The sequence below is a fragment of the Carcharodon carcharias genome, chromosome 23, assembly GCF_017639515.1.
Source record: "Carcharodon carcharias isolate sCarCar2 chromosome 23, sCarCar2.pri, whole genome shotgun sequence".
In the NCBI taxonomy this organism is placed as follows: Eukaryota; Metazoa; Chordata; class Chondrichthyes; order Lamniformes; family Lamnidae; genus Carcharodon; species Carcharodon carcharias.
In genome coordinates, this window is record NC_054489.1 from 23,679,403 (window position 1) to 23,705,492 (window position 26,090).

Consider the following 26,090-nt stretch of genomic DNA (forward strand, 5'->3'; position numbering starts at 1 on the left):
TTAGTGATCCAGATGGAGTTTTCCAACAATCATTGACAGTTTCTTGGTCATCATTATTGAATCTAGCTTTACAGTCCAGATTTTATTAATTGAATTTAAATTTCACTACCTACCATGGTTTGATTTGAACCCATGTCCCCACGGCATTAGTCTGGGCTTCTGGATTACTAGTCCAGTGACATTACCACTACACAGCCGTTTCCCATTTCATGGTTTGGTGATGTTGATAAAGATATAAATATTGCCAATGCTAAGGAAAAACTCCATGCGGATATTCAAAATAATCATCCCAACTATCTTTTACATCTACCTGAGTGGACAGATAGAGTCTCGGTTTAACACCTCATCAGAGACACTTTCAACTGAGACAACACTGCACTACAGCTGCATTTTATGCTCAAGTCCCAGGAGTGGGAATTAAACCCTCAAACCTCTAGCTGGAAAGGTGAGTGTCACCACTGAGATATGGCTAATGGCAGGGGATTTCTCAGAATGGCCACAGTGCACAGTGTCTAATACTGCATTAAAAAAATACAAGAAATGTACATATCAGTTTTACATATAGTTTTTAATTAAAAAATATAAATGCTAAGAAAACATCTTGTAAATGTAACACATGAAGGACTATGGTTGTTAAGCTATTCAGTTTACTGAAAAAAGAGACATGCTGTCACAGCTTATCACTTATCAGGACAGATGCAAAAATACCAAATTTCAAAGAGAGCAACAATTTATACTGCATGATTAAAGGGTGCTGATTGGTTGGCAAGTATACTCTGCTTTGTAGAGGCATTGCCATGGCAACAACCATTCCATTTGCCCCATTATTACTATACCTCTTTCATTCATCCATCAGTTCATTAGAGAATTGCCAACCCTGGTTAGACATATTCCAGAATATGTCATCATATGACCTGCAGCCTCCAACCTCCAAGCACCCTGACCCCACACACTCCTGCCATCGGTTATCCAACATAACCATTAGAGTTCCAGGGAGAAGGTGTGGGAATGGTACTAAGTGAATTGTTCATTCACAGAACCAGCGCAGGCACAATGGCCAAATGACCTCATTCTGCACTGTAAAGATGCTGTGATTCTCTGATCTCAGTACCCCAACCTTCCAATGGCCGATTGGAAAGTGGACAAATCTTTCATTATCAGACTGGATGATTCTTGGCTGTCATCCAAGCAAGTCAGCAAAGATTAAATGCCTTTACGTTTTCTGCTCAGTTGCTCGCGGCTGTGTTCTCATGTTTCTCACACCTGAAAACCCCTGAGCAATCCTGGACGAATGAATGTTCATATGACTGTGGCTTTCAATTATTTTGCATTTTAGCTCTAGTAACTTCTTGCTGTTTGTAAATTCATTCCCTGTAGTGATGTTCCCATGCAATCCATTCACCCAACAAATTCTCCTAAATGTCATTAAAATGAAGGAAAATGCAGCAAATAAGTTTCAAAAACATGAATTCAAAAGCCAACTACCTCAAGGGCCTGCAGTTGGGGACGCTACCTGTGGGCCTACCCAATCTATGGAGCCATTTAGTTTCACTGAATCTACCGATGTATCCCTACTTTATTCCCTGTTGCTCACAAAGAGCCTTACACGGAAAATGCTTTGCCTGAGTCCAGATTAGAGTCCATAGAGGATCACACTGTTAGAGAGCTGGGGCCTTCCCAGGGTGAAAGTCAACTGGCATCCATACTTCAGTCCCAGCCGAAAGTCTACTTCTCTTCAGAGCTGGAGGGCAGCACAGAAACTGCAGCAGGATCTTTAGCATTTCAGAAGCTGCAGAATCCTATACTGCAATTGTGTCTCAGAGTTGATTGTCTACAAGAAATTCCTCTCATTAGAGATGAGGTGGTCTTGTCTCCATATTCTCAGCAATCCTTCCCATTGTCCATAATGAGTAACCTTGCACAGAGAGAAGTGGGGCTCTCTTACCACTGCTGACAAAAAGTAGATGGTCCTCCAGGAAAATCATTGGGAAATCATCTCTTCTTCTTTTCCTGACAGTCTTACAGGAAGTTGGTTGTTTTTTCCTTCATCATCTAAGTTCATTGAAATTTCAGATTGTCAATGTATTTTCAGTCTATGATACAGCAATCGATGATACAACTGTCACAGTCTTCCCTGGAGTTTGAAGATCATTCCTGTTCTAAAGCTTCTTCCCAAAGTCCTTTGAGAGAGCAACAAGTTCCTCAGAGTGTCCCGAGTTCTTCTCTTCTAGTCCCAGAGGGTGCAAAGGTTGATTCTCTTCAGTCTTCTCTTTTGAATCAGTCTTTTGTCAAAAAGCCTTTGTTGTCCTTACAGTTCAGTTATTCTGAAACCTACACTCAGCTTCCAAGCTATGCTGACAGCAATGCTGATGGTGTCCTATTCTGCAGATGATGATGTCCTACCAGATGTAGAAGAAAGCTCTGGTGCCTCCAAGATGTCTTCACTAAGGGCTGAGAATACTGAGGGAGATTGAATCCCCCAGCACTGTGACTTGGGGAGGGGAAAAGTGGGAATTGGAGTTGAGTAGAATCTGTAGTTATAAAAAGGGAGTTACAGAAATGTAATGTAAATAGTTAAAGACATAGTTTCATGTTGTTAAAAAGTAGGATAGCATTCTTGAGAAATGTACAATAAAGGGCTAACAGATGGGATATGCTATTGTATGACATAGATGATGATGATGTACCACTGACACTAGTTAGTCACGGGTGTTAGACTCCCAAGAGAGCTATTGGAATCATGCCTTGGAGCTGGGTGCCTATTATGTAACCTGTTTAGAAGTAGTGCTAATAACCAAGTGTTAAACAGATACCAGAGTATGTCTACAGTCTGTCTAAGAACCCAGTCGCATGCCTAGAGTTCAAGGACACAATCACAGAACTTTGCTGCCAGATCTGCTGGTTCTTTCCAGGATTCTCTGTTTTGAATTATTCTCTATTAATTACACCTGTCTAATGTGTATGTGTTGTTTTTCGGATTGCAATTCTTTTGCATTCAGTGTTCCCACCCCCCACCCCCCCCACCCCCCCAATAATTGGCAGTAATAATGTGAGATGTGACATATCCCGTTGAAGAGCAAGGAACCAACCAACAGGGTCTGGGATAGGTGGTTTGAGGTGCCCGGTACCTCCCAGTGCCAGGTGTTTTAAAGAGCTGACACTGCGACGCCCAGTCTGAAATCTGGGTGATTGACAGCGCCCTGTGTGCTCGTCAATTTCAACAAGGCAACTCCTCAGTTGCAGCGTTGGCGGTGAGGCTGCTGGATCCGAGCGCGGCATCGGTCAGACCGGACCGGGTCGGATCAGATTAGTCAGTCCATGGCTACCGCGAGTTCGGCATCAGCCGGCACAAGGGCCGTGGCCAAAGCCGGCCAGTTCCTCTCCTCCAAGCATGTCCTGAGTGCCGCCTCCTGCGCCCCGGTGCCCGGGCTCCGCCGGCTGAGCGCGGTGAAAGCCAGCGGGCACAACCGGTCGCGAAGCACTCCGATGCCGGAGGCGGATCGGTCGGTTCCGCTCGTCAGTCACCACCGGGCCACCCGCTCCCTCGTCTACAGGGACGTGAAGATGTTCCTGAACGAGATCGGCGCAGACCCCAGGGAAGCCCGGTACTGGCTCACCCAGTTTCAAAACGCCAGCACCAGCGGCAGCAACAAACTCTTCGCAGTGGTGGAGGTAAGAGGAGCAGCAGCAACAGCTCACAGCCGGCTGGTGGAGATTTGTAAATAACCTCTGCGCCTCAACAAACTTATCCGCTTTTAATTTCTGTCTACTTTTAGATTTGCCGTTCAGTTTTACAAAATACCATTGGAAAGTTACGAAACTTTCCTGTCATGGTTGGTTTTTGCCTATTTTTTTTTAAACAGTGTGTTCAAGCCCAAATTATTTGCCAACGTACTCATTGCGTTCAAAATAATTAGTGTTGTCAGCTTTGCCCGTTAAAATTATTTTTTTAAACTAGGCAAGTATTATTTGATTGTACTTGTTGCGTTTAATTTTTAAATTCTTCTGTCATGCTCTACTCGTCGGCTTGGTCAGGATGGAGGGAGGGAATGATGAAGAGTTCAGACGGACTCGAAACGTTAACTGTATTTCTCTCCGCAGGTGCTGTCAGACCCGAGTTTTTCCAGCCATTTTTAATTTTGTTTCGGAGGGAAGGAATCATGGCTTGTGTCCATGGGGATTCTAATCGTGGGCTGATTGCATCATGTTTAGAAAATTGGCAGGCTGGAAGCTCCTGCAAATACAGCCCCTCAACCCAGCTCGGATTAAAATGGTAGCTGTGCTTTACTGTTTCCCCCTGTGGAGCCACAAGGAATGAACAATAGGAGAAAATGGGCACCCAAAAATTTCTCTGGTTACCACGTTTGACAGATTGTTGGTGTAATTGTGGATCCAGCTCTACTGTGGCAGGATTTTGAAGGATTGAATCCTCTAAGTCACTCACCATCCTGACTTGGAAATATCTTGCCGTTCATTCAATGTCGCTGGGTCAAAATCCTGGAACTCCCTTCCTAACAGCACTTTGGGTGTACCTACACCACATGGACTGCAGCCGTTCAAGAAGGCAGCTCACCACCACCTTCTCAAGGACAATTAGGAATGGGCAGTAAATGCTGGCCTTGCCAGTGATGCCTGCATCCCATGAACAAATAATTTTTTTAAATGGTGAAGGGAGTTAGATGTGCTTTTATCTCTGGGAACTGGTTCAACCGCGGCTGTTGGAATGAAGGTGCCCCACTCATGTTGGTGGTAAATGTGAAATTAATATGGGCATAACTATCCCTAACTTAACAGCCAAAATGCAATAACATTGGAAGAAGCCATAGGGATGGCTGATCTACAGAATGGACATGTTAGACTTGTACAACGGTGGACAGTGCTTCTGAGTTTGGTACTAAGGTAGTAAATGCATATTATTAGGGTAGAGTGGAAAGATCTGGGAATTATACTGCTTTTTCCAGGAAGCTGGATTCAATTCATGGCAACAAAATCCCTCAATCTGAGAAGAGAATTCACCAGTAGATACAGAAGTATACAATTTTTTTAACCTAACAATGGTGTTTAGGCCTTGTCATTAAGACTGTTGAAAGCACAAAGAGCTATTAAGGAATTGATTTATTCAATGGTCAGTGATTCCCCTCATCTTCCACTTGATGGACTCTAGACCCACTTGAAGAATGCACAGAATCATGGCCTTTCACATTCGTAAAGTGAAGGCCATGCTAGTAAAGGAATAACCAAAATGCTTAATCAATGTGCTCAACTTCCCAATATGTGCACCAAGTTCTCAAAATGGAAAATTGTGGAGAGCACACAAATTCCCTATATGCACTCTCACAAGGTGGGAGTACAAATTCATAAAATTACTCCCATACTGTACAACCCTCTTCACTTGATGCACAATGCCACCACACACATTTCGCCTACCACATAACACCAGAGGATAATACATATTCTGCAGCATATTACAAGGGAATTGAGAGATGAGGAAGGTTAAGATGCCACTCTAACAATGAGATTAAAGTTTGACTATTTATCCTCTCAAGATCAAGAGAATTTTCTCTCTTGGACCTCAGTCTAGAATGTGTTATTCTGGATGACTTGCTGCAGCGTCTTTTCAGCCTTATAATCATAGACAAAGTTAATAGTCTTTTACAACTTGTATTTTTTTTGCTGGCTGGGACCAAGGACAGATAATACCTCCTGTGATACAATCATATGATTTCGCAAACCTTGATACTTCACCATGTGATGTGACAAGAAGGCCACTGACCAATACACACTGAATTTTAGGATTCTTGAAGCAGAAAACATCCAAACTTCTCAACTTCCAGCTTTGCTAAACATTGCTAAGTTTGATTGAGGGCAATGAACTCTTCAGTTACAGGGACAAGATGTTCTTCGAAATTGAATGGCATGCCTTTCTGCAAGGTGGCAATTTTAATCAGTTCATAATCTGGTGCTGCAGCAACTCGTGGATTTGCATTGTGAGTAGTCAAAACAATTCCGAACTCTTCTTCAACTACAAGAAGCTGTTTCCTCAAACCCCTACTGATTAAAAAAAAACATTTAGAGCATTACTACATCTAATGAACATGTTATCAACACGAATCCTAAAAATAAGTGATCGAGCCAAAACTGGAGTAGTGATAATAGTGAGCTAACAAGTTGGTGTTCCAGGGTTCCCTTGTCATCTGATCTTTTCTGTTTGTTCCAGGCTGCTTTGTGTTAAGTAATAGCAGAATCCTTAAGTGGGATCCACATAAATGTCTGGATGCTGATAAACTTAAAATATGAGAATGGTGTAATGCTTACAGCTGAATTAGAGGAAGGCTATGGAGCAAAATCCCACTTTGTCAGGAAGTGGTTTGAGTGCAGAAATATTTGTTGCACTGACTAAATATGTGCTTGCTCCATTCTGCAACAGCTTAGCAAGATTAAATTAGAAAGCATTACTTTGGAGTAAATGGTGTTCAAAGGGGCCTAACTAATTGATCACAGCAGACAGCTAGATTTACAAGATATACAGAATAGAACTGCACAGGCCTTGAATGCTGATGAAACGTGCTGGAATTCAGCAAAGGAAGACCTCATGGTGATAAACTAGCAAAACATATTCCTCCATCTTATTCATGCAAACTATAGTTGTCTATTCTTCTGATGCTGATTGAAGGTGATGCAGAACTTTTGAATCCAAGACAGAGAAAACTGCCAAAGATCGAGGAAGACTGTGTGTGCATGCTATTGTAAGCTTAATCAACAAAAACATCTGGGCAGTAGCATCAAATGACAACACAAGCAATGCCGGAGAACATTTTTATCATGGAATGGGGGCAGCTACACAAGCAGATGTTTAAAAAAATATAAAATAAAATGCTAGAAATACTCAGCAAGTCAGGCAGCACCTGTGGAGAGAGAACAAAATTAACATTTCAGGTCGATGACCTTTCACCAGAACTCAGAAAAGTTAGAGATGTTTTGAACAAGGGGTAGGTGGGACAAGGACAAAAGGAAGGTCTGTGATATCATGGAAGACAGATGAAAGTTAATGACAGAAGAGTTCATCTTACAGGGCCAAGGAATGATGATGGGACAAGAAAAGAAACAAAAGACCAGGTGTGAAACTGCCTGAAAGCAAAAATAAGAGAAAACCCAAAACATGGAAAGAAAAGGGGGGGGGGGGTGGTGAAGGGGGACAGAGTTTACCTGTCTGAATTTTTGAACTCAATGTTGAGTCCAAAAGGCTGTGAAGTGCCGAATCGAAAGAATGAGGGTCTGCTCCTGAAGCTTACATTGAGCTTCACTGGAACAGTGCAGCAGGCCAGGACACAGATGTCAGCGTGAGAGCAAGGTGGAGAATTAAATTGACAGGCCACAGGAAGATCACGTTCATGCTCGCGGACTGAACGGAGGTGTTCCACAAAGTGGTAACCCAATCTGCATTTGGTCTCCGCAATGTAGAGGAGACCACATTGTGAACAGTGACTACAGGATACTAAATTGAAAGAAGCACATGTAAATCACTGCTTCACCTGGAAGGGGTGGTTGGGGCCTTGGAGAGAGGAGATAAAAGGGCGAGCATCCTGAATGAATTTCAAACTTGTGCTTTGATAAATTTATATTTGAACATGAATGCTTATAGAAGGAGTGTTAGAAGCAAGAACATTGGGGCTGTTATAATATAACTGGGTGCTACAATTGGAAAGTTAAGGTATAAAAAGATGAACTTTGATGGACCAGATGATATTTTTCCATCCTGATTTTTCTTGTTTTCTAGTACTTTCTAACACCGACTAGGAGTTTCACCTCCAGTTTTAGTCAGGTGCCTATGACTCTACCAGCATAAAATACTGCGGGATTTTTTTTTTTTTGTAATACATGCCCTCTTGTGCTTCTGTTAATTAAAAGAAACATGAAACAGCAGGAGAAAATGCATGTCTTAAAAGAATAACTTTGCATTCTGACTCTACCACTTTTTCAGTGGATGTGTTGATATGGTAGAACCTTTGCATGAAAGTCTCTTTGTCTCTGTCTCATTCTGTTTTAAAATTCAGTTGAACCAAAATAGCAAGGAAATGTATTTTTGGTTGACTGAGAAGGACTTTTGAGGTTGTGAGAAGGCTACAGAAGGGCAGTCCCAACCTGACCCAGGATTCATATGACCCATGGTTTTAAAAAAACCCATTAACAGGCAGTGGGAAGTGGATGCTAAATATGTAATATGTTTGTCTAAAAATAGAACTATTGCAGTCACTACCTTATAACTGATTAGTGGTATTGGCTAACTTATCTTTATGTCTGTCAGGTGGACGAAGAGATCTTTTACTCAAAAGAAATGGTATCCAGTCTGGCTTTCGGCCTGGCCTTCCTGCAACGTATGGACATGAAGCCTGTGGTTGTGATGGGATTATCATGTCAGCATGCTGAAGACCGATCAAATTCATTCACTGAAACCAAATCCTTATTGCTCAGGAATTGCCGGATCCTGACTGATGCACTGCACAGGAATTCAGCTGTCACTATGCCATTTTTTAATGGGGGATCCTTACTGAGGGCAGAGCAGTCATCACCTCACAACAGGTACAGCTTTTTTAAGTATGAGCGGCAAAGTTGCTAAAATGCCAATGATTTATAGGAGAGGGCATGAAGAATCAAGTTGAATGTCAATAACATACTGTAAAGCAGAAATAATTGTTATCAAATCATTGTTGAAGTGTTAGAAATTTGCACGTTCTTGGTTCACTAAATTGCATAGTATATCACACAAACTAGCAAAATTATAAATTTCAAGACAGAGATTTCATTTTCCTTGCTCTAAAATTAGTTACACTGGAAAGGAGAAGGAGGGGGACGGGGGGAGCACTAAAGAGTGGACTGATTTTCCACCATCCTGTTCTCATGGGGATGAAATCATTGGCCGTAGCATGAAACTGTTATCACACACAACCATGTGGGGTACTGACTGCCTCTCAATAATTGTAGTGCTCAATTAGTAGTGTTAAGTAGCAACAAGTACTGAGCCTTTACAACTAAGCTCCAAAATATTGACCTATATATAATATTGGCCTATTAGCCATTCTTATAGAGAAGAATAGATATTCTGCCTTTATTCTTTAAAAAGAAATTTAATCCTCATGATCACATAATGTTTCAACCTCGGGAATGGAGTAGAAATGGATCCTCTATTCAGGGGTGCAGAGATTAAATTATCGATTAAATTTGCTTAAACTTTTAAGTTCTAGAATGTATTTGGAAAAATACAGGACTGTATGTCCATAAAGATTTTCTTTCACATTCAAAAGATAGAATATTTAGCCTAATAGGACCATTGTAAGACTTCACGGTATATTTCTTTCATCTTCTTATTTAAGATTCAGGGGTACGAGCAAGCTATTCAGTCACTCGATCCTGCTTCACCATTCAATTAGATTAAAACTGAACTGTATCTTAATTCCACTTACCCAACTTTGGTCAATATCCCTTAATACTCTTGCCTAATAAAGATCTATCATACCCATTTTGAAATTTTCAATTGACCTATAGCCCTAACAGCTTTTTGGAGAAGTGAGTTATAGATTTTCAACTGCCCTTTGTGTGAAGAAGTGCTTCAGGATTTTACCGCCAAATGGTCTCTCTCATTTAAGGTTGTTCTGAAATTGTTCGGAACTTCCCCAATAGAGGAAATAGTTTATGTCTACATGCCCTATAAAAACATTTAATAATTTTCATTCAATTTACATGCATTTTACAATGATGGTGAACCCAGCTCAAGGAGCGTTATGAGCTACTTATATTTCTTAAGTTCTTTGACTGCCAAACTCTGCATAAAAGACTTCAGCAGCAATTGGATTGACTCTGATTTCTATTGTGTAGTTTTGGGAACGTAGTTTCAGTGGAGGAAGATCTGTTAAATTGGAGCCTGGAGTCGGGACACATTCCTATCATCTGCTCTGTGGGAGAGACCTCTGATGGACAGTTAGTACTTCTAAATTCCTTGGGTGTGACAGCGACCATCGCCAAGTTAATGCAACCCCTGAAAGTGATGTTTCTGAACAATTCTGGAGGCATTCAGGACTATGAGAAAAAGGTGAGTGAAATCATTTTTCCTTGCTCAATCTATAAATTTGTTACTTCAGGATCTCCTAAAAAGGATAGATAATTAGGTTGACATTTCACACATGGAGTGTGAAAACTTATCAGTTGGTCACTTTTTCTTTGTTGTAAACAATTTAGAAAAAGGCATGGACTTGATGAGACACTGTATCTCTCCTACCCTTTAGCCTTTTCCCATTTCCCAGTCTACCCATGTCAATTCACCCTGATGTTAGCTTAAACCCTCTACACCCTCTCTCTACCAGTTCTCTAAATTGGTAATCCTTCTGTCAACCCTAAGTTGCTGCAGAGATCCTTTTCAGTCCTTGCTGCCCTCTGAGCTGCAATAATGTTCCTTTCACAATCAGGTGCTCAGTGAAGCGTTGCACAGGCAATATATCCAGACCTTGAAATGGTATACTATTTAACTTTTCCTCCCACCCCACCCCAACTTTGGGGCATCCTCCTTGGGAGAGCAAGTGTCAACATTACAGGTAAGTAGGAAGAAATGGAAAGTGCAAGTGAAGGTAATGGGCATTGGAGGGGATTTTCTGATACATGGAATACAGTTTCACACAATGCGGGTGGGAGATTCAAACCAAATAGTAAGGGCGGGATTTTCCGCACCCGCCCACTGCCGGGATCATCCGCACCCGCCCACTGCCGGGATCATCCAGTCCTGCCACAAGTCAATGGACCTCCGGCTGGGGTGCCGCCTTGCCCGCGGCGGGTCCTGCCCAAGACGGGGCCAGAAAATCCCATCCTAAGTATCTGTTGGATCAAGATATAGCTTTCACATACCAGAAACTGCTCTTGAAAGTCATGAACCTAAAACTAAAGAGAGGCAGCATTTCTCCCTGCGAAATATTAGATAATATGAATAACTGTATCACAGGATACTTGGATCTTTTATTCCCTAAACTGTGCCCAGCTTGCGCATGCATATAAGAAGATAATAAATGAATATTTCAGCATGATTTATTCTGCATTAGAGGAAGTGGGGCCAATTTAAAGTGTTTAGCTGAGGGGCTGAATGTAGGGTGGATCAGAACATGACCCTTTCAACTGTAGGACCGGCTTCAGATTTTCACTGGGTTGGTCTCACAAAGCAGCTTCAGATAATAATCTGGGACAAGGATAACTTGATATTTGTCTGTAATAGGAATCATTGTAACATTACATTCTACCATTAAGAACAGAAAATTCCTAATAATTCCTCATCCCCCAATTGTACAAGGCCAGACCTGTTGGGTCCTATCCCTGACGTGGCTATATTTTTCATTCATGCAGAAGGAAAGTGTGGGTGGAGTATTTTTAATGTAATGTACTCCTTTAAATTAACATCTGATATTCTGAAATTATATCATGAGATGTTAAAATATGAAAGCTTAATAAAATATGAATGCCTCTATTTCCTTTCTCCATTATTTTAGAAGAATAATTAGCTGCTTTATTTTAACTTGAAACAGGAATGAGAATATGCATGAATGCATTAAACTTTTACATGCTGAGGCATATCAGCTTGTAATATTAAAAGCTTGCTTTTTGGGAAATCCATCTTATATTTTGTTGTATTTTCAGCCATTCATTTTGGGGTCTTTCTACAATCGATCAAAGCAAGAGTTTAACAATAGTTAAAGAACCCACAAAGCAACATAACCAAAGGTGCAATAAAGAAAACCTTCCATAGTTTTGATTAATGTTTTCTCATACAGGATTCAAAGGTTGGCATAAGGAGTAATATATAGAAATACAGAGAAATTACGATGCAAAAACAAGCCATTTACCTCCACCAGACTAAGCTGTTAGTTCTAATGCCAGTTACCCGTTTTGTTCCCAAACCCCTACAACCCTTTCTTCCTCCATCCACCTATCCAGATTAATCTTCTGTATCAACTAAGTTCCTAGCTCAATCACAACCCTGGAAATGAATTTCTAATGCTCACAACTTCCTGTGTAAGGAAGTTTCTCTTATTCTAAACCTTTAGCGTTTAATTTTGCATCTCTGGCCCCTCATACCTGACCCTTCAACTACAGGAAACAATCTACTCTTCCCTACCTTGTCCCATTATTTCATCATTTTCTATTTATTGGCCCATAATCTTGCATTGTTCTAACAAAAAAATTTCTCAAGTCTTTCTGCATGTTTGTATTTCCATATGCCATGTGGCATCCAAGGGAGCCTGAGTTGTACCCTCCCTAAAGTCTTAATAGCCCTCCTATAGTGTGGAATCCAATACTTCATTCAGTACACCAACTGAAGCATTATTCAACATTTATATAGACTAATCATCTTCTCTTAATTCTTATATTCTATACCCCAATTTCTTTATTTATAGCCATATCAGCCCGAGGTGCGGTTTTTACTGTCTTGTTAACCTGTAACCCTAAATTCCCTCTACTCTCCCACAGTAATGAGCCAACTTCCATTGACATTAGTAAGTCACCTCATACTTATAGTAAATTCTGTCTGTCACATCTTAGCCCATCTCACCATCTTATCAATATCCCTTTGCAGCTTCCTTTGGTCTTCTATACCTTCTATTCATCTGGTATCACCTGCGAATTTCAACACCCCTCCAAATCATTCATGCACACAACAAATAGAAATGGCTCCAGAATTGAACCCGTTGAGGAACCAGTGCCCAATCCAATCCCAAATACTCTGAAATACTCCGATTAACTCCTGCTCTCTATTTTCTGCCAAATAACCAATTTTTAATCCAGTTTGCTAAGCTCCGTCTAATTCTATGTCCTTTAATGTACTCCAATAATATGTACAACATTATTAGTAAAACAACCAGATTAAAATAAGCAATGATTTTCAGCCGATAGCAGCACAAAGCAATATGTGTGCCCAGAGGAGTTGTGTAGTGCAGTAACATTGCTGAAATAGACATTTATGGAAACACTGATTAGATATGGGTTTTGTATGTATTGAAAGTACTCCCTAACACTTTCCTTTTACTTTAATTAACAGTGGTGCATGGATTTCTTTTGTTTATGGATTTGAATAGCACACTTCAGGAATCTGGATTTCAATCATCCCAGATGAAAGCCTTCTCTCTCTGGCTGTAAAGATCCCATGTGCAATGAGTTTGCGCAGCCTCGTTCCAATTTTTGATTGAGATATGCCTATACCACAAAAGCCCAACCTTCGGCACAATTTGGCACTAAATTTGCAAAGTAATTCAGAGATCATAAAAATGGCAGGCATGGGAAATGGAGTTGGGATTATAACATGTTGCTCAGGGAGAGTAAAGGGAGCTTTACTCTACATCTGACTGTACTATGTCTGACCTGGGAATGCTTAATGCTGACATCGGGTAAATAAATTAGGAAAGGTGTTGCATTGTCCAATTTTATCAGCACCAATATCCCTCATTTTGATGAGCACAACAATTCACCAAAGCTTAACTTTAATGATGCAGATCTCCCCGGTTTCAATGTAATCAGATATCTTGTTTCATTCCATATCCAGCATATCATGTGCCCCTAGCAGTAAGTCTGGGTCACTAACTAGGAGAGTGGCCATAGCCATCACTTCTAGCATCATTTGTGAAAGGTGCCTTCCCTCGCATTGCCAGTTTCAGAGTCTCTTCTGCAGCTGGCCTGCATTAGACAAGAAGACCTCACTGTAATTGTTTTTCAGTTTCGTCGTTCTCAACGCGTTGCTTCAAGTGCAAATGGGCGTTTTCAACGTCGAATCTCTCTTGGTACCAGATGTATGGAGAACCCTCAGGTAGGTTGGTGTAGTCAATTTTGGCACCAGCCCATTAAGAAGATGGTCGGACATGTACCCTACTTCTTCCCTGATAAATCTGCTTCTGCTGTCAACAGTAGAGATTGGTAGGAGTGAACTTGTCCCTTTTATGGAAGATCAAATCCAATTACTTTTACATGTAGGCCAACGTTTTGATAACACAGATCCCTCGAGGCTTTTATGTCATTAGTTATTATTGTATTTTCTTCCAAATCCATAAGATCCACAGAAGCAATACGTTGGAGCGCCAAACCTCAGTTGTACATAAGGTGAGGCACCAAGTCAAAGTAAAAATGTTCCCCCTGACAAGATGGAGGGAAATTTGAGGGAAAGCAGTCAGTATAGAAACAAGATTTGGAGATGTCTGACTAGCTTGCCTGCTGTCTTGCCTACGTTTGCATGGAAAACAAATTTACCCGGGTACTAAACAAGTTAAATCCACAGATGAAAATCCATTCAATTTAATGATTTTAAAATACTTTAATGGTGTTTGAATTAGAACAGAAGATTATTATATAGAAGAGAAGATGATTGAGAGCAAGTATCAAAGCATCTAATTACTTATTCACTAATTTTAAATTATTATTTTCCCTTTTTGCCCTCTTATATTTTGCCTGAAATCCTCTCTCTACCCTTCTGGGAAGAGATGTCTCACAGGATTACAAGCAGCTTCTAAATGGTGCGTGAAAGCTACCTCAAGAAAACATTTCTGATTTTCTCTTTTTTCTGTATGGGGATATGCCTTGGTTACATTCACCAACAGTGGCAATTTGGGGTCAGGAACTCCCTGTACGAGGACCTCTCAAACACCTCTTGCTGTCCTAGATGGGACCTAGAAAAAAGGTGACCTTGAAAGGAATCTCAGTTTCAACACAATGAGGACCTAAGGAAAGGGTAAAGTTTGTAACCATTCAAGTGTGGAGCTCAAGAAAGAAGGGGGGAGCCATGACCTTTGCAGACAAGAATGGTTACGATGAAGAAAGAGCCAGAGAGTTTGAGGTGAATGAATTGCCATTATTGCATCTCCAAAAGCAGAGTCAAGGTGATCCCTTAAAAATAAAGTTTGTATTTTGTTACTCAAAACTCCACTTTAAATGCTTGACTGCAACTGATAGTGTCCAAATTCCACCTTAATTTATTCAGTCAGTTTACTATATCTAGGAGCCATTTGCAACGCCTTCATTGAATTATTAGCCTTCCCCTCAAGAAAGTATGATGCATTGCACTGATGAATGCAGGGAAATTACTTTGTGAGCTAATTAAAACATCATCTGTCTCTAGTGTAGTAGTTCATTCAAAATGCACAGTAAGCTATAAGATATTTTAATTGTCTGATTGGTAGAGATGTTAAGATGGGCATGATTGACATGAGATCTTGAGTGAAAGGATTTTCTTTTTTTCTTTCCCTGCACTAAGGTAAAAGCTATGCTGCAGAGTCTGATTGTGTTCAGTATTTATTGCGCAGTGCATTTGCAGTAGTCATACTTAGGTTGTAATTCTCAAGCTAATATTTCAGAAGGATCTGAGATCAAGATCCCAATATTTGAACTAAATGGCTATCATTAAATCCAAGGTAGTATATCTAAATCACACTTAGCACCATTTAAAATATGGACCAGGTACTGACATTGCCCACAGAACAGTTCAAGCTTTGTGTGGTCATGGGTGATCCAATGTGCTACAATATGGGGTGGGTTTGGGACTGTAAACCGCATTGATGAGCTCAATTGGCCGTGGCTTTGAAGGAAAGTTGATGAACGGAGCTGAACAATTCCTGCATGAGGGAAGGAGAGAAAGTCACACAGAACGTAAGAAACAGGAGTAAGAGTAGGCCATTTGAACCTGCTCCACCATTCAATAAGATCGTGGCTGATCTGATTGTGGCCTTAAGTTCACTTTCCTGCCTGCCCATCATAACACGTGACTCCCTTGTAGATCAAGAATCTGTCTAACTTAGCCTTGAATATATTCAATGACCCAGCCTTCACCACTCTTTGAATGCCAACGATTAATGACCCTCTGAGAGAAGAAATTCCTCCTCATCTCCATCTTAACTGGAGACCGCTTACTTTGAAACTGTCCCCCCGAGTTCTGGTTTCCTCCATGCACAATTCCTACACATTATCTCCTACCTGGCATCAGTAGCTTGCCAACAGATTACCCATATGCTTGTTCAGCAGGGTAATGTGTGGGGACCTAAAATACAGGGACTGCAGTCCCCAGTAAGTTTATAAAATTACTCATAATTCCTTTTCATTATATCATACTACCTGCTTCCTCCTTTTCTTTTTGAAGTTGGTCACTTCTCCAACTGAATGGTTGCCCCCACAGCTACACCTGCCAACCCCCAGGACTCTGCCAGGGCTGCACTTAATATACTGGCACAAGACAGATAACAGTCACTTATGTTTGTTCACCTATTTTAAAAGGAATAGTTCTTGCTGCCTCAGCATGACAAATAAATTTGGAACAAGCGACAACCTTTAATGTAATCTATAATTTCTAACATTTCATATAAATTGGTTGAGATTAACTATACAGTAAGCTTTTTAAAATGGGAGTAATCATTTAATCAAGGATATTTGATGATAACTATAAGGAATTGATGTTTGTAACAGAATTGAGTTTTGTCGAGCCTACCTAAAGTGAAATAAGCACCAAAGCCAGAGTCTTCTGTTTGTGATCTTGCCAGCCCACAATTTCTCTCCATACATTTTGTGGTTGGAACCCAGTCCATTGCTCTATTGCCAACAAGTGCTTTTAGCATGTGCCTTTTAAATGGCCTTTTAAAGTCCTTTAGTTGCCATGCGTTTATTTGTGTGACTTCATTTTGGCGTTCTTTTGTGTGCGGATTAAGCCGATGGTGTATGATCTGCACTGTATGAGATTTGAGTTGGTTACTGCTAATGGCAGTAGTGAGGTAGGACATGTAGAATGTGACAGCTGTTATTGTAGAGGGTAAGCTCCTATTACAAGCAAATGAAGTGGATGTAATGGTTGCTTGGCTGAGGCAGCATTGTGCATGCCATGTGCATGGTTGAGATATTATTGTGTTGGATTTTTGAGCAGACAGAATGTAGATTATTATATAATGTATAGTTTATTTCTCAATGATCGTGCCTTGTCATATTTTGTAGTCACATATCAATCTGCTTTATTACTGTTTCACATACATTCTATCATGCACACTGGTCAGCCTACTGTTGTGCATCATTATCAAAGTTTTCTTTTAACTATACATTATATAATGTAAAAAAAAGTGAATCAGTGATATAAATTCACAGTACTAGTTTTTCCAGATGTTCCATCAAGTTAAAGTGAGCATCTGATTATCAAAAATTGTTCCTAATGCATAAAAAAGACATTCCTTACATATATAAAATGTCATGATAAACAGTGACAATTGGATAAAAATAACTAAACTTCTCATAAAATATATTTACAAAATTTTGTAATAGGATGTACAATAAGTAAGGAGCTCAAAATTCTATGTGGTCGATGGAATTGGATTGGTACAGTGAGAGCAGAGACATTGAAGTGTCATTGGATCATTCTGCGTGTAATTTTCAAAACTGCGGATTTTGCTGTAGCACTTTGAATTTTACTACATAGTGATTCATTAGATTGTCAATCTGTCCTATAAAAATGGGCATAAGACGTATCTCCAACAAAAAAATTCTACATTTTGACATTTTTAGCTGTGATTCTATTCAGTTGAGAGTTCCTCTTTTGAATGATCTATCCAAGTGTTACATCTATTGAGGAAGCATATCCTGAAAACTCCAAACTGACAGTTTGTGAAGTCCACTGTGAACCATTTTAAGGTTCCGTGGTTTCCCAAGAGCCCCACCAGAGTACCTGCCAAACTCCTTTCTTTGATGCCTCTGAAACAAATACAGGGCAGTCTAGCTTCAATGTGCCTCCTATGAGGTGCAAGTTGCACAAAGGAAACCTATTCCAAATTTGGGATTTACTGTTGGATTTTCAGCGGTAGCATATACAACATATTTCAGAATGATTCCTGCCTGACTAAACGATCGGTCTTGGACATTCCTGCTATTTGTTTGTTACGTTTAAATAGCATCTGTTTTAAAAGTGCCTTTGGTTATTGCTGAATCTTATGAAACAGTTACTTTAATATTTTAACCTTAAAAGTCAGTCTCTCTGCTTTGTAATCTTGTTCTGAGTATCTACAATGAAGACAAGGAAGTAACTGTTTAATCTGTGAGGACCACACTAAACTTTCAATCTAAACAGATAGTTGTGCTAAAACTGTGCTTCCCGTCAAATAGATCTTTCATTTTTCTTCCTCCTGAAATTCTTGACCTAAAATATAAACCCTACTGCCCAGTGTCCATATAGCAGTATATTGTCATTCCTGGGGGCAAAAACGTTGAAGGGGATGATTCCAAAATTTAGTGCTCCTGAAGTGATTTGGTACCTATGGCTTTTTTTGAAAACAGGGGAAATACCAGGTTTCACAGACTCAAATTGTCAATCATGTTGTACAATACACAGATAAAATAAGGCACATACTACAGGACAACATTCCCTGATTTATCCAAACCATAATCAACAATTCATTTCCAGCTCTCACGCTAAGTTCTGTGTGAATTAAGACCTATGTAATCTTCATGTCTATGGCTCTCCATTTCAATACCTTCCTAGGTGATTGATAAGCATGTTCTTTTGCACGGTACAGGTTGTGGGACAGGTCAATCTTCCATCTGATCTAGACCTTCTTTCACATGCAAACTGGATTAGTCAGAAAGAGGAAGAGAAAGCAAAAGTGATAACAGATCTCCTCAATCACATGCCATCAGAATCATCTGCTGTCATCACTTCTGCCGACACCATACTCACAGAGCTCTTCAGTCACAGAGGTATAGTTCTGTCATTTAAGATTTTTGCTGTATTCTAGACATTTATGTATTATAAATAGGAAATATTCAAAGCTAGTCAGTCAATGAAATGATATGCTACGGGTTTTAAATGCAATAATTAGATTCTACTTTTTTATAGATTGCAGTATTTATTACATACAGTGCAATTACCCATAAATACATAAAATCAACAAAACAGAAATAAGCCATTCAATCTAACTGGTCTATGTCAGTGTTTATTCTCCATACTCTTTTCCTCCAGCTTTAATTACCTCTGCTCATATAATGTCTGCTTGAAGTGTTTATTTGGATAGCAGACATAATAACAGCAGTAGCTGGCAATTGCATGGGGCAAGGAACCATCAGAATGGTTGGTCTAGTGTCAGTGAAATATACCAAAGCTCACTGTGCAGAAGCTACCAGCTTAAAAAAGAGGAGAAAACATGAGATAAGTCAGTAGGTAGTCATCAAATTATGCCATGTTTGGCATCAAAGCTTGTATGTTGTAGAAGGAAGCAAAAGTTGTGGGAGTAAGTAGATTCAGTCTTCATGTTCTTTGTAAAAGCCACTTCCAAAAGTAAATAGATGCATCATGATCTCAACACAGTGAGATAGAGGGAGGAGGACAGTATATTTGAAGCTTAGCCCAAACATGAGAGAAACATTCAGAGGATCAATGACCAGGATCTTGTTGATTAATAGAGATAAGCTGGGTTGCAATGGAGGCAGAGTGTGTGATTGGAAGGTACAAGTTTAGTAGGATATTCTATGATATCACAAACCTTATTCTGTCTCTTGTCCCGGTGCATAAAAAAAGTTCTATAAGAACCTTCACAGATCGAAAAGCAGTTTAAGTCTTGAATGGTCTTATCACTACAGAGGATTGATCACTCCTGTGCTCATTGAACTACATTAGCTCCTGGTCCAGTAATGTCTCATTTTTCAAATTCTCATCCTTATGTTCAAATGCATCCATGGTCTCGCCCCCCCACCCCCTCTATTTCTGTAATTTCCTCCAGCCCTACAACTCCCCAAGCACCCTGTGTTCCTCCAGTTCTCTCTTGTATATCCCACTTTCTGTTGTTGTCACCATTGATGACCTTGCCTTCAGTGTTCTGGGCCCTAAGCTCTGGAATTCCCTCCCTAAAATTTTCCACCCCTCCTCCTTCTTAAGATAGCTCCTTAAAACCTATCTCTTTGACCAAGATTCCACATCTCCTAATATCTCCTGAGGTGGCTTGATATCAAATATTTTCTGATAACTCTCCTATGGAGCCCCTTTTACAACAGTAAAGATTCTACATAAATGCAACTTGCTGTTGTTGGAGGGGGAAAGATGCTTTTGGCACAAAAGAGCAACCAAAAATTTTCAGAGACAGCTTGAACAATAATGGAGATGAAATGTAAGATCAGTTTGAGATAGTACGGCCAAACATAGATGAAGAACTAAGAGCAGCAACGTCAATGGGAACAAGTGAAACTGTTGGTTGAATTTCTGCAAAGCATGAAGAAATTGTAGCTTCTGATGAACTGAAAGAAGCAAGACTTTCATTGCTCTGTCAAAACATAGATGAGGTCAACATGTAGTGAATCAACCACTGTATTTTGAAAAGACGCAAGGTTGTGTGCACTGAAGATATTCAGTATGACAAATGTTGATGATCAACATCAAAAGTGGATCGGATTAGATGATGGGCAGAATTTTATGGCCCTGTTTCAGCGGGGATGGGGGCCGTAAAATGTGGCGAGCCTTTATAAACCCCATTGACAACAGCGGGAATGTAAAATCCCACTGTCGTAAAATTCTGCCCGATGGGCGGAAACAATCATTGATATGGAATAGAAACAGTGGGGTGAGTTGATAACAACATTGTGATGGAAAGAGAAAAGGGTGGAGAGAGCAACTTAGGGAAAATGTAATTGTATAGGCTAATGGAGTGTTGATATTTATCACAAGACCGTGGAATACAAAAATGATGAAGTGATGCTTCAACTGTATAGAACCTTGGTCAGACTGCACCCGAAGTATTGGGTTCCGTTTTGGGCAGCACATCACATCGGAGGGGGATCAATGAAGTTTACCAGAATGATACCAGGGTTTAAAGAGTTGAATTATGAGTTTAGATTGCGTAAACTTAGGTTGTATTCCTTTGATCCAATCAAGGTCTTTAAAATGACAAAGGGATTTAATCGGGTAGATGCAGAGAAATGATTTCATCTTGTGGAGGAATCCAGAACACGGAACTTAACCTTTAAAAGTAAGCTAGGCTATTTAGAATTGAAATCAGGAAACATCTTTAAACACAAAGGTTAGCAGAAATCTGGAACTTTCTAGTCCAGAAGACTGTGGTTGCTGGATCAATTGAAATTTTAAAGACTGAGTTTGATAGGTTTACATTGGTACCAAGGGATATTGAGCAAGGGTGGGTATATTGAGTTGAGGTGCAGATCAGCCATGATCTAATTGAATGGTGGAACAGACTTGAGTAGCTGAATAGCCTGTTCCTATTCCTGTGAGCTACTATCTACAGCATAAGTATATGTAGTATAGACAGTTCATGTTGAGAGGAAAACCGCATTGCTGTGTCTATCACTTTGGACAAAAGACGCTTAATGGTAACTTCCTCAGAAGTATACAGAGAAGATACTTTAAAAAGCTTTGGGGATTTCAAAGATGACAACAAAAATATGCATGAACAGAGTTCCAGAGCAGACGCACAACTTGAAGATATGAGGGATATCATTAAGACCAGGAACTTTGTTGGAAGATCCAACAGACATTGAGCAACAGAGCAAGGATCATTGCCAAAATCCTCAGAACAGACTTGAAGAGAAACATGAGACATAGGCTATTTTTCCTTTAGGCTGCTTGCAATTGAACTGATGAACGGCGGTAAAAATAAATTACAGAATTTAAAGAGACAGCCTGGGCAAAGAACTAAAAATGGAGAGATTTCAGAGGAGCAGGAAAGGCAGCAATTGATACTTCATTGTTACTGTTATCAAGTTCAATAGTGGACTCATAGATGTTATGAGCAGTGGCCAGGCTGGATTCAGGCAGATCAAGGTGCTGTGTGGAACAAACATGATGTTAGGATATCACATCATCACAGTTCACACAGTTAAACATCATTTTATATTGCTCAATAATCAATAATTGATACTGAAGGGTAATTTCATAAATTCTCACTCCTAAATTGAAGTTCCATACTGTGAGCAAAAATTCATAAAATTATTACTTAAATAATACAAATATTGTTAATGATACAAAACAGTTCCCAACTCCATGAATCCCACACCTTGCTGGGTTTTTATGGATGACTATTTGTTGCACTTTCTGCGCTACCTTTGTTCGCACTTTTTAGTCTGGAATCCTTCACCAGTCCACTCCATGTTTGTTTGGAAGGCCATTTTTGTTAACTCGTCATATAATTACTAAATCATTCTAGGTAGCCTGCCAAGTTTATTTTGTGTCACAAATCGAATTTGGATATGAGGTAACTGCCTCTGATGCCCCCCTTCCAGATCTGGGATTCAATGGTTCTGTGTGAACCATCTCCTCCAGCACATCCAACTCCCCTTCTTTTGAAAACTTGGTTTTCCAGAATCATAAGGCTATTTTCTGTACCATTTTCTGATGATTGTGTACGTAGAATATTCACATTTGTCTATATTGGGGTAATGGGTTAATTTTTAGTATGTTGATACCATTTGTCAGTATGCTGCTAAATAATTAGTGGTATAATTTTATGTTATCAAAATGATTGCAGCATCGTGTTGAATAACTTGGTAGAGAAAGTCAAATGGAATTTTAGCACAAAGGCAGCAGAAAATCCACCACAAGTTCATTCTATTGTTCCCTGAAAGCGCTGGAATTGTTTTGTCAAGGGAAAATGTGTTGAATTTGCAGTTAAAGTTTCTAGTTTTAACTCTGCTTCACCAATGGGTTGGGAAAGCTATTTGCAGGAAGTAAATATATATTCTGAGCGATAATTGATTGTGTGTTTATGACTTTCTGTAGGAACTCCTAAGTTGTCTGTCTTGTTGTGCACTCCTTTCTGCATTTTACCCTATTTGTTTCTTAGTGCTCGAATCCACAAATGTCAGTCTCCCCCTGGAAAGCTTATGCTGAGGTGCTTTGTGGCAAATTGACTAGTGCTTCAAGTAGTATATGGTACTCATCATCTCCTGTGTCTAAGACTGAAATAATTGCCACGCACTAACAGGCTATTTCCTAAAGTCAACTGAACACTTCTTTCCAGCCTGGAGCTCTCCAGGATGGTTTCCTTACTCTATACTCCTGATCTCTTATTTTTGAAAAAAACACTTCATAACCTTTCTTGAAATTGTAATATTAACCAAAATGGACACTTGCGCAAACCCCACTGGACGCTTTCAAATAATCAGAGGGCGGAATTTTCCGTGCCAGCTGGCATCAGGCATTTTCAGCAGCGTGAGTGGACAGGCTGGCATGAAGGCCAGAAATCAGTTTCACGACGTCCTGAAACCAGTTTGCGATCATTCACGCAGCCCACTGATGGCAGGCCGTGTTTCCCACCATCGGACTTCAGGAACCTCGTCGTGATACACCTGCATATCTTTATAAGGCCAGCCCCACGGAATCATCCCCCTCCACTGGATCATCCGCCCGCGTGTTTCACAACAGCATTGTGCACTTGGTGGGCTGCATTTTGAGGGGAACTCGGAGGTGAGTGCACAGTAACGTTGCATAGCGCTCGCCTGTTGGAGGGCGGGGGAGCAAAGGCTGCCCTGTGGTTGAAGGTAGTGCACAAGCACATGAGGGACAGGCAGCCACGGATTAAGAAAACCTTGTACAAAGTGACCATTCCTCTGCAGCTGAGACGGTTCAGACCCAGCCACATTGACATGCGTGGTGTCTGGCCTCCAGCATATCTGCCCACTCAAGCAACACAGAAGCATGAAAGTGCCACCATGTGGTCCAGAGCTTTTTACTCCTCAGGCACAGACTACAAACTAATGAGCATTTTAATGGACGACAGAACAGTTGGACGACTGGGCACATTGTACAGTCTCCTTGCTGAAGCTGGCCATGCAGCAGTCACTGGTGGAGGCGCTCACAGCCCCTCGCAATGTCATCATACCAGTCTCCCCCATGGTTCAAGCCAACAATGCAGCCTTGAGCGTGGGTTAGGAGAATGCTGCGTCTGAGCTGAGGGCACAGCATGCAGTCCAGTGGGCAAAGCTGCTGCCAATCGGTCAGGCGGAGTGGGGCAGAGCTAGTTTGGGTTTTAGGCAACCACGCAACACACTAATCTCTGGCCATCAAAGTGGTGGCCAGCACTCTCCAGGATGCGTTAAATGCATCCATGAGGTCACTGATGCCATCTTTGCGAAGGCACAAAACTTTGCTAATTTCACCCGGGACCAAGAGAGCCAGGATGCAAGAGCGATTGGATTTGCCCAGATCCCAGGTTTCCCACAGGTGCAGGGTGCATCGACTGCACTCACGTGGCACTCAGATCATTGTCACAACAAGCAGTCAACTATGTCAACTGCACGGGATTCCATTTGCTGAATGCGCAGCTGGTGTGCAACCACCACAAAAACACATCCTGCAGATTTGCGTACGGTTCCCAGAGACTCCTACATTCTCAGTCGGTCACAGATCTCTGGAGTCTTCCAGGGTCCACAGAGGTTGCAGGGTTGGCTCCTCGGGGACAAGGGCCATCCGCCGAGGTCGTGGTTGATGACACCCGTGCAGCGGCCTCAGACTGCAGCAGAGCAAAGGTATAATGAGGCTCATGCTGCAACTCGCAACTTGTTTGGAACAAATCATCGGGATGCTGAAATGATGTTCCGGTGCCCGGACCGGTCTGGTGGAGCCCTGCAATACCGTCCGCAGAGGGTGCCACTCATTGTCATCACCTGCTGTGCCCTTTACAACCTGGAGCTGCAACAGGGAGAGGAGCTGGCTGAGGAGGAGGTGCAGGAGCTGGAGATCTCCTCCGATGAGGAGGATGTCGACGGTGGTGACGATGAGGAGGCCCTCAGGTGATAATGATGGCAGTGAGGCCCCCACACTGACCAGACGAGGCCGACGTGGGGAGGCCCTCATCGCTGCTGGATTTGTGGAGGATGATGACAACATGCAGTGAACAGTAACCATGTGTCCTCACATTTCATCTGTGAATGTTTGACTCCAGTGTGGCTTATGGCAGCACCAATACCCTCTGTGAGAACGCTCTTGTCATGGAGACACAGTGGAGGCCCTAATAGCCGCTCGATTGCAGAAGGATGATGACGACATGTGAGGACACTCCATAGATCTTCACATAGCCTCTAAGAATGTCTGACTCCTGTCTGTCTAAGGGCAGTTTGATATGCTCTGTGATAAGGGTCATATCATAGAGACACGGCCATGAATCTTTAAAATCACCTGATCCTTTGTCTTCCTTCAGCACCTGACCCACTTCAGGAGGACAGTGTCATTGGTCACAGATGCTGAAGAGCCAGCCCCACCTTAAAGGTGCTGAGAGCACACAGATAGAATGACGGAACTCTGTGATGCCTGCCCACAACCTTCTGGCAGCAATGACAAGCACTGCCGAGGTGCAGGTATCCCTACTATGTCCAGGGAGTGTGAGGCTGGACCATCACTTCAGTCTGAAGGCTGCACAAAGCACAGGGAAGAGGCCCTGGACTGAAACATCTGCCTTTATCTTGTGCATAAAAGTTTCACATCTAAGTGACATGAACACTGCTCATCAGAACAAGGATCCAAAGGGTAGGGACACATTCTTGTTTACAGTAGTGAACATTATGTACAAGTGGTTAATATCCGTGCCCAGGCTGTGCAACTACATCTTCTTAACTTTCCTAACCCTGCCATTATGTGTTGGTGCTCCCCTGACATCCATAGTGGAGGTGGAGGCAGCCTGCTGACTGCTCTGCCCTGTCTGTGATGACCCTGGCAGGCATCCTTTGGAGAGCCGAGACCTGGAGGACCCCGGCCTGCTTTCAGGGTCCTGCTGTGTGGCAGTGACACCCTCCTCGGCGGTGCTTGTCATTGCTGCCAGAATGACAGTGGCACCCTCCTCGACTTGTGGAGCTGGAGCTGCTGCGGTCACAGGAAGAGGAGATTCGGACGGGCTGGACACCCTTGAAGTCACCTGGATGGACTTCCTAAACCAAAGTCTCTGTGGCAGATGCTATCCTAACAGTGTTGACCTAGGTGCATTGGCGTGCCGGCACTATCACCTCGGCCTGAAGGTAGACAGATTCCTCCAACTTGCTTTGCAATAAGGAGTGCAGCGGACATCCCTTCCTAATGTTCCTGAGTATGCCTTTGCAGCAACTGTGACATGACTGAG

The 26,090-nt window shown here is 41.5% G+C and overlaps 1 protein-coding gene across 3 annotated transcripts in view; it reads left to right on the forward strand.

Annotated features, from left to right (window-relative positions):
- The first annotated feature begins 3,253 nt into the window (after positions 1 to 3,253).
- Positions 3,254 to 26,090, forward strand: part of nags (N-acetylglutamate synthase) — a 50,000-nt gene continuing 27,163 nt past the window's right edge. For all 3 annotated transcript variants that reach the window (XR_005941324.1, XM_041173806.1, XM_041173805.1), the window contains exons 1-4: positions 3,254 to 3,672; positions 8,306 to 8,580; positions 9,874 to 10,087; positions 18,558 to 18,738. Coding sequence is in view for 2 of the 3 variants with exons in the window: in XM_041173806.1 (XP_041029740.1) it covers positions 3,319 to 3,672; positions 8,306 to 8,580; positions 9,874 to 10,087; positions 18,558 to 18,738 (1,024 nt within the window). In the remaining variant the exon portion in view is untranslated. The remainder of the gene's footprint in view (positions 3,673 to 8,305; positions 8,581 to 9,873; positions 10,088 to 18,557; positions 18,739 to 26,090) is intronic.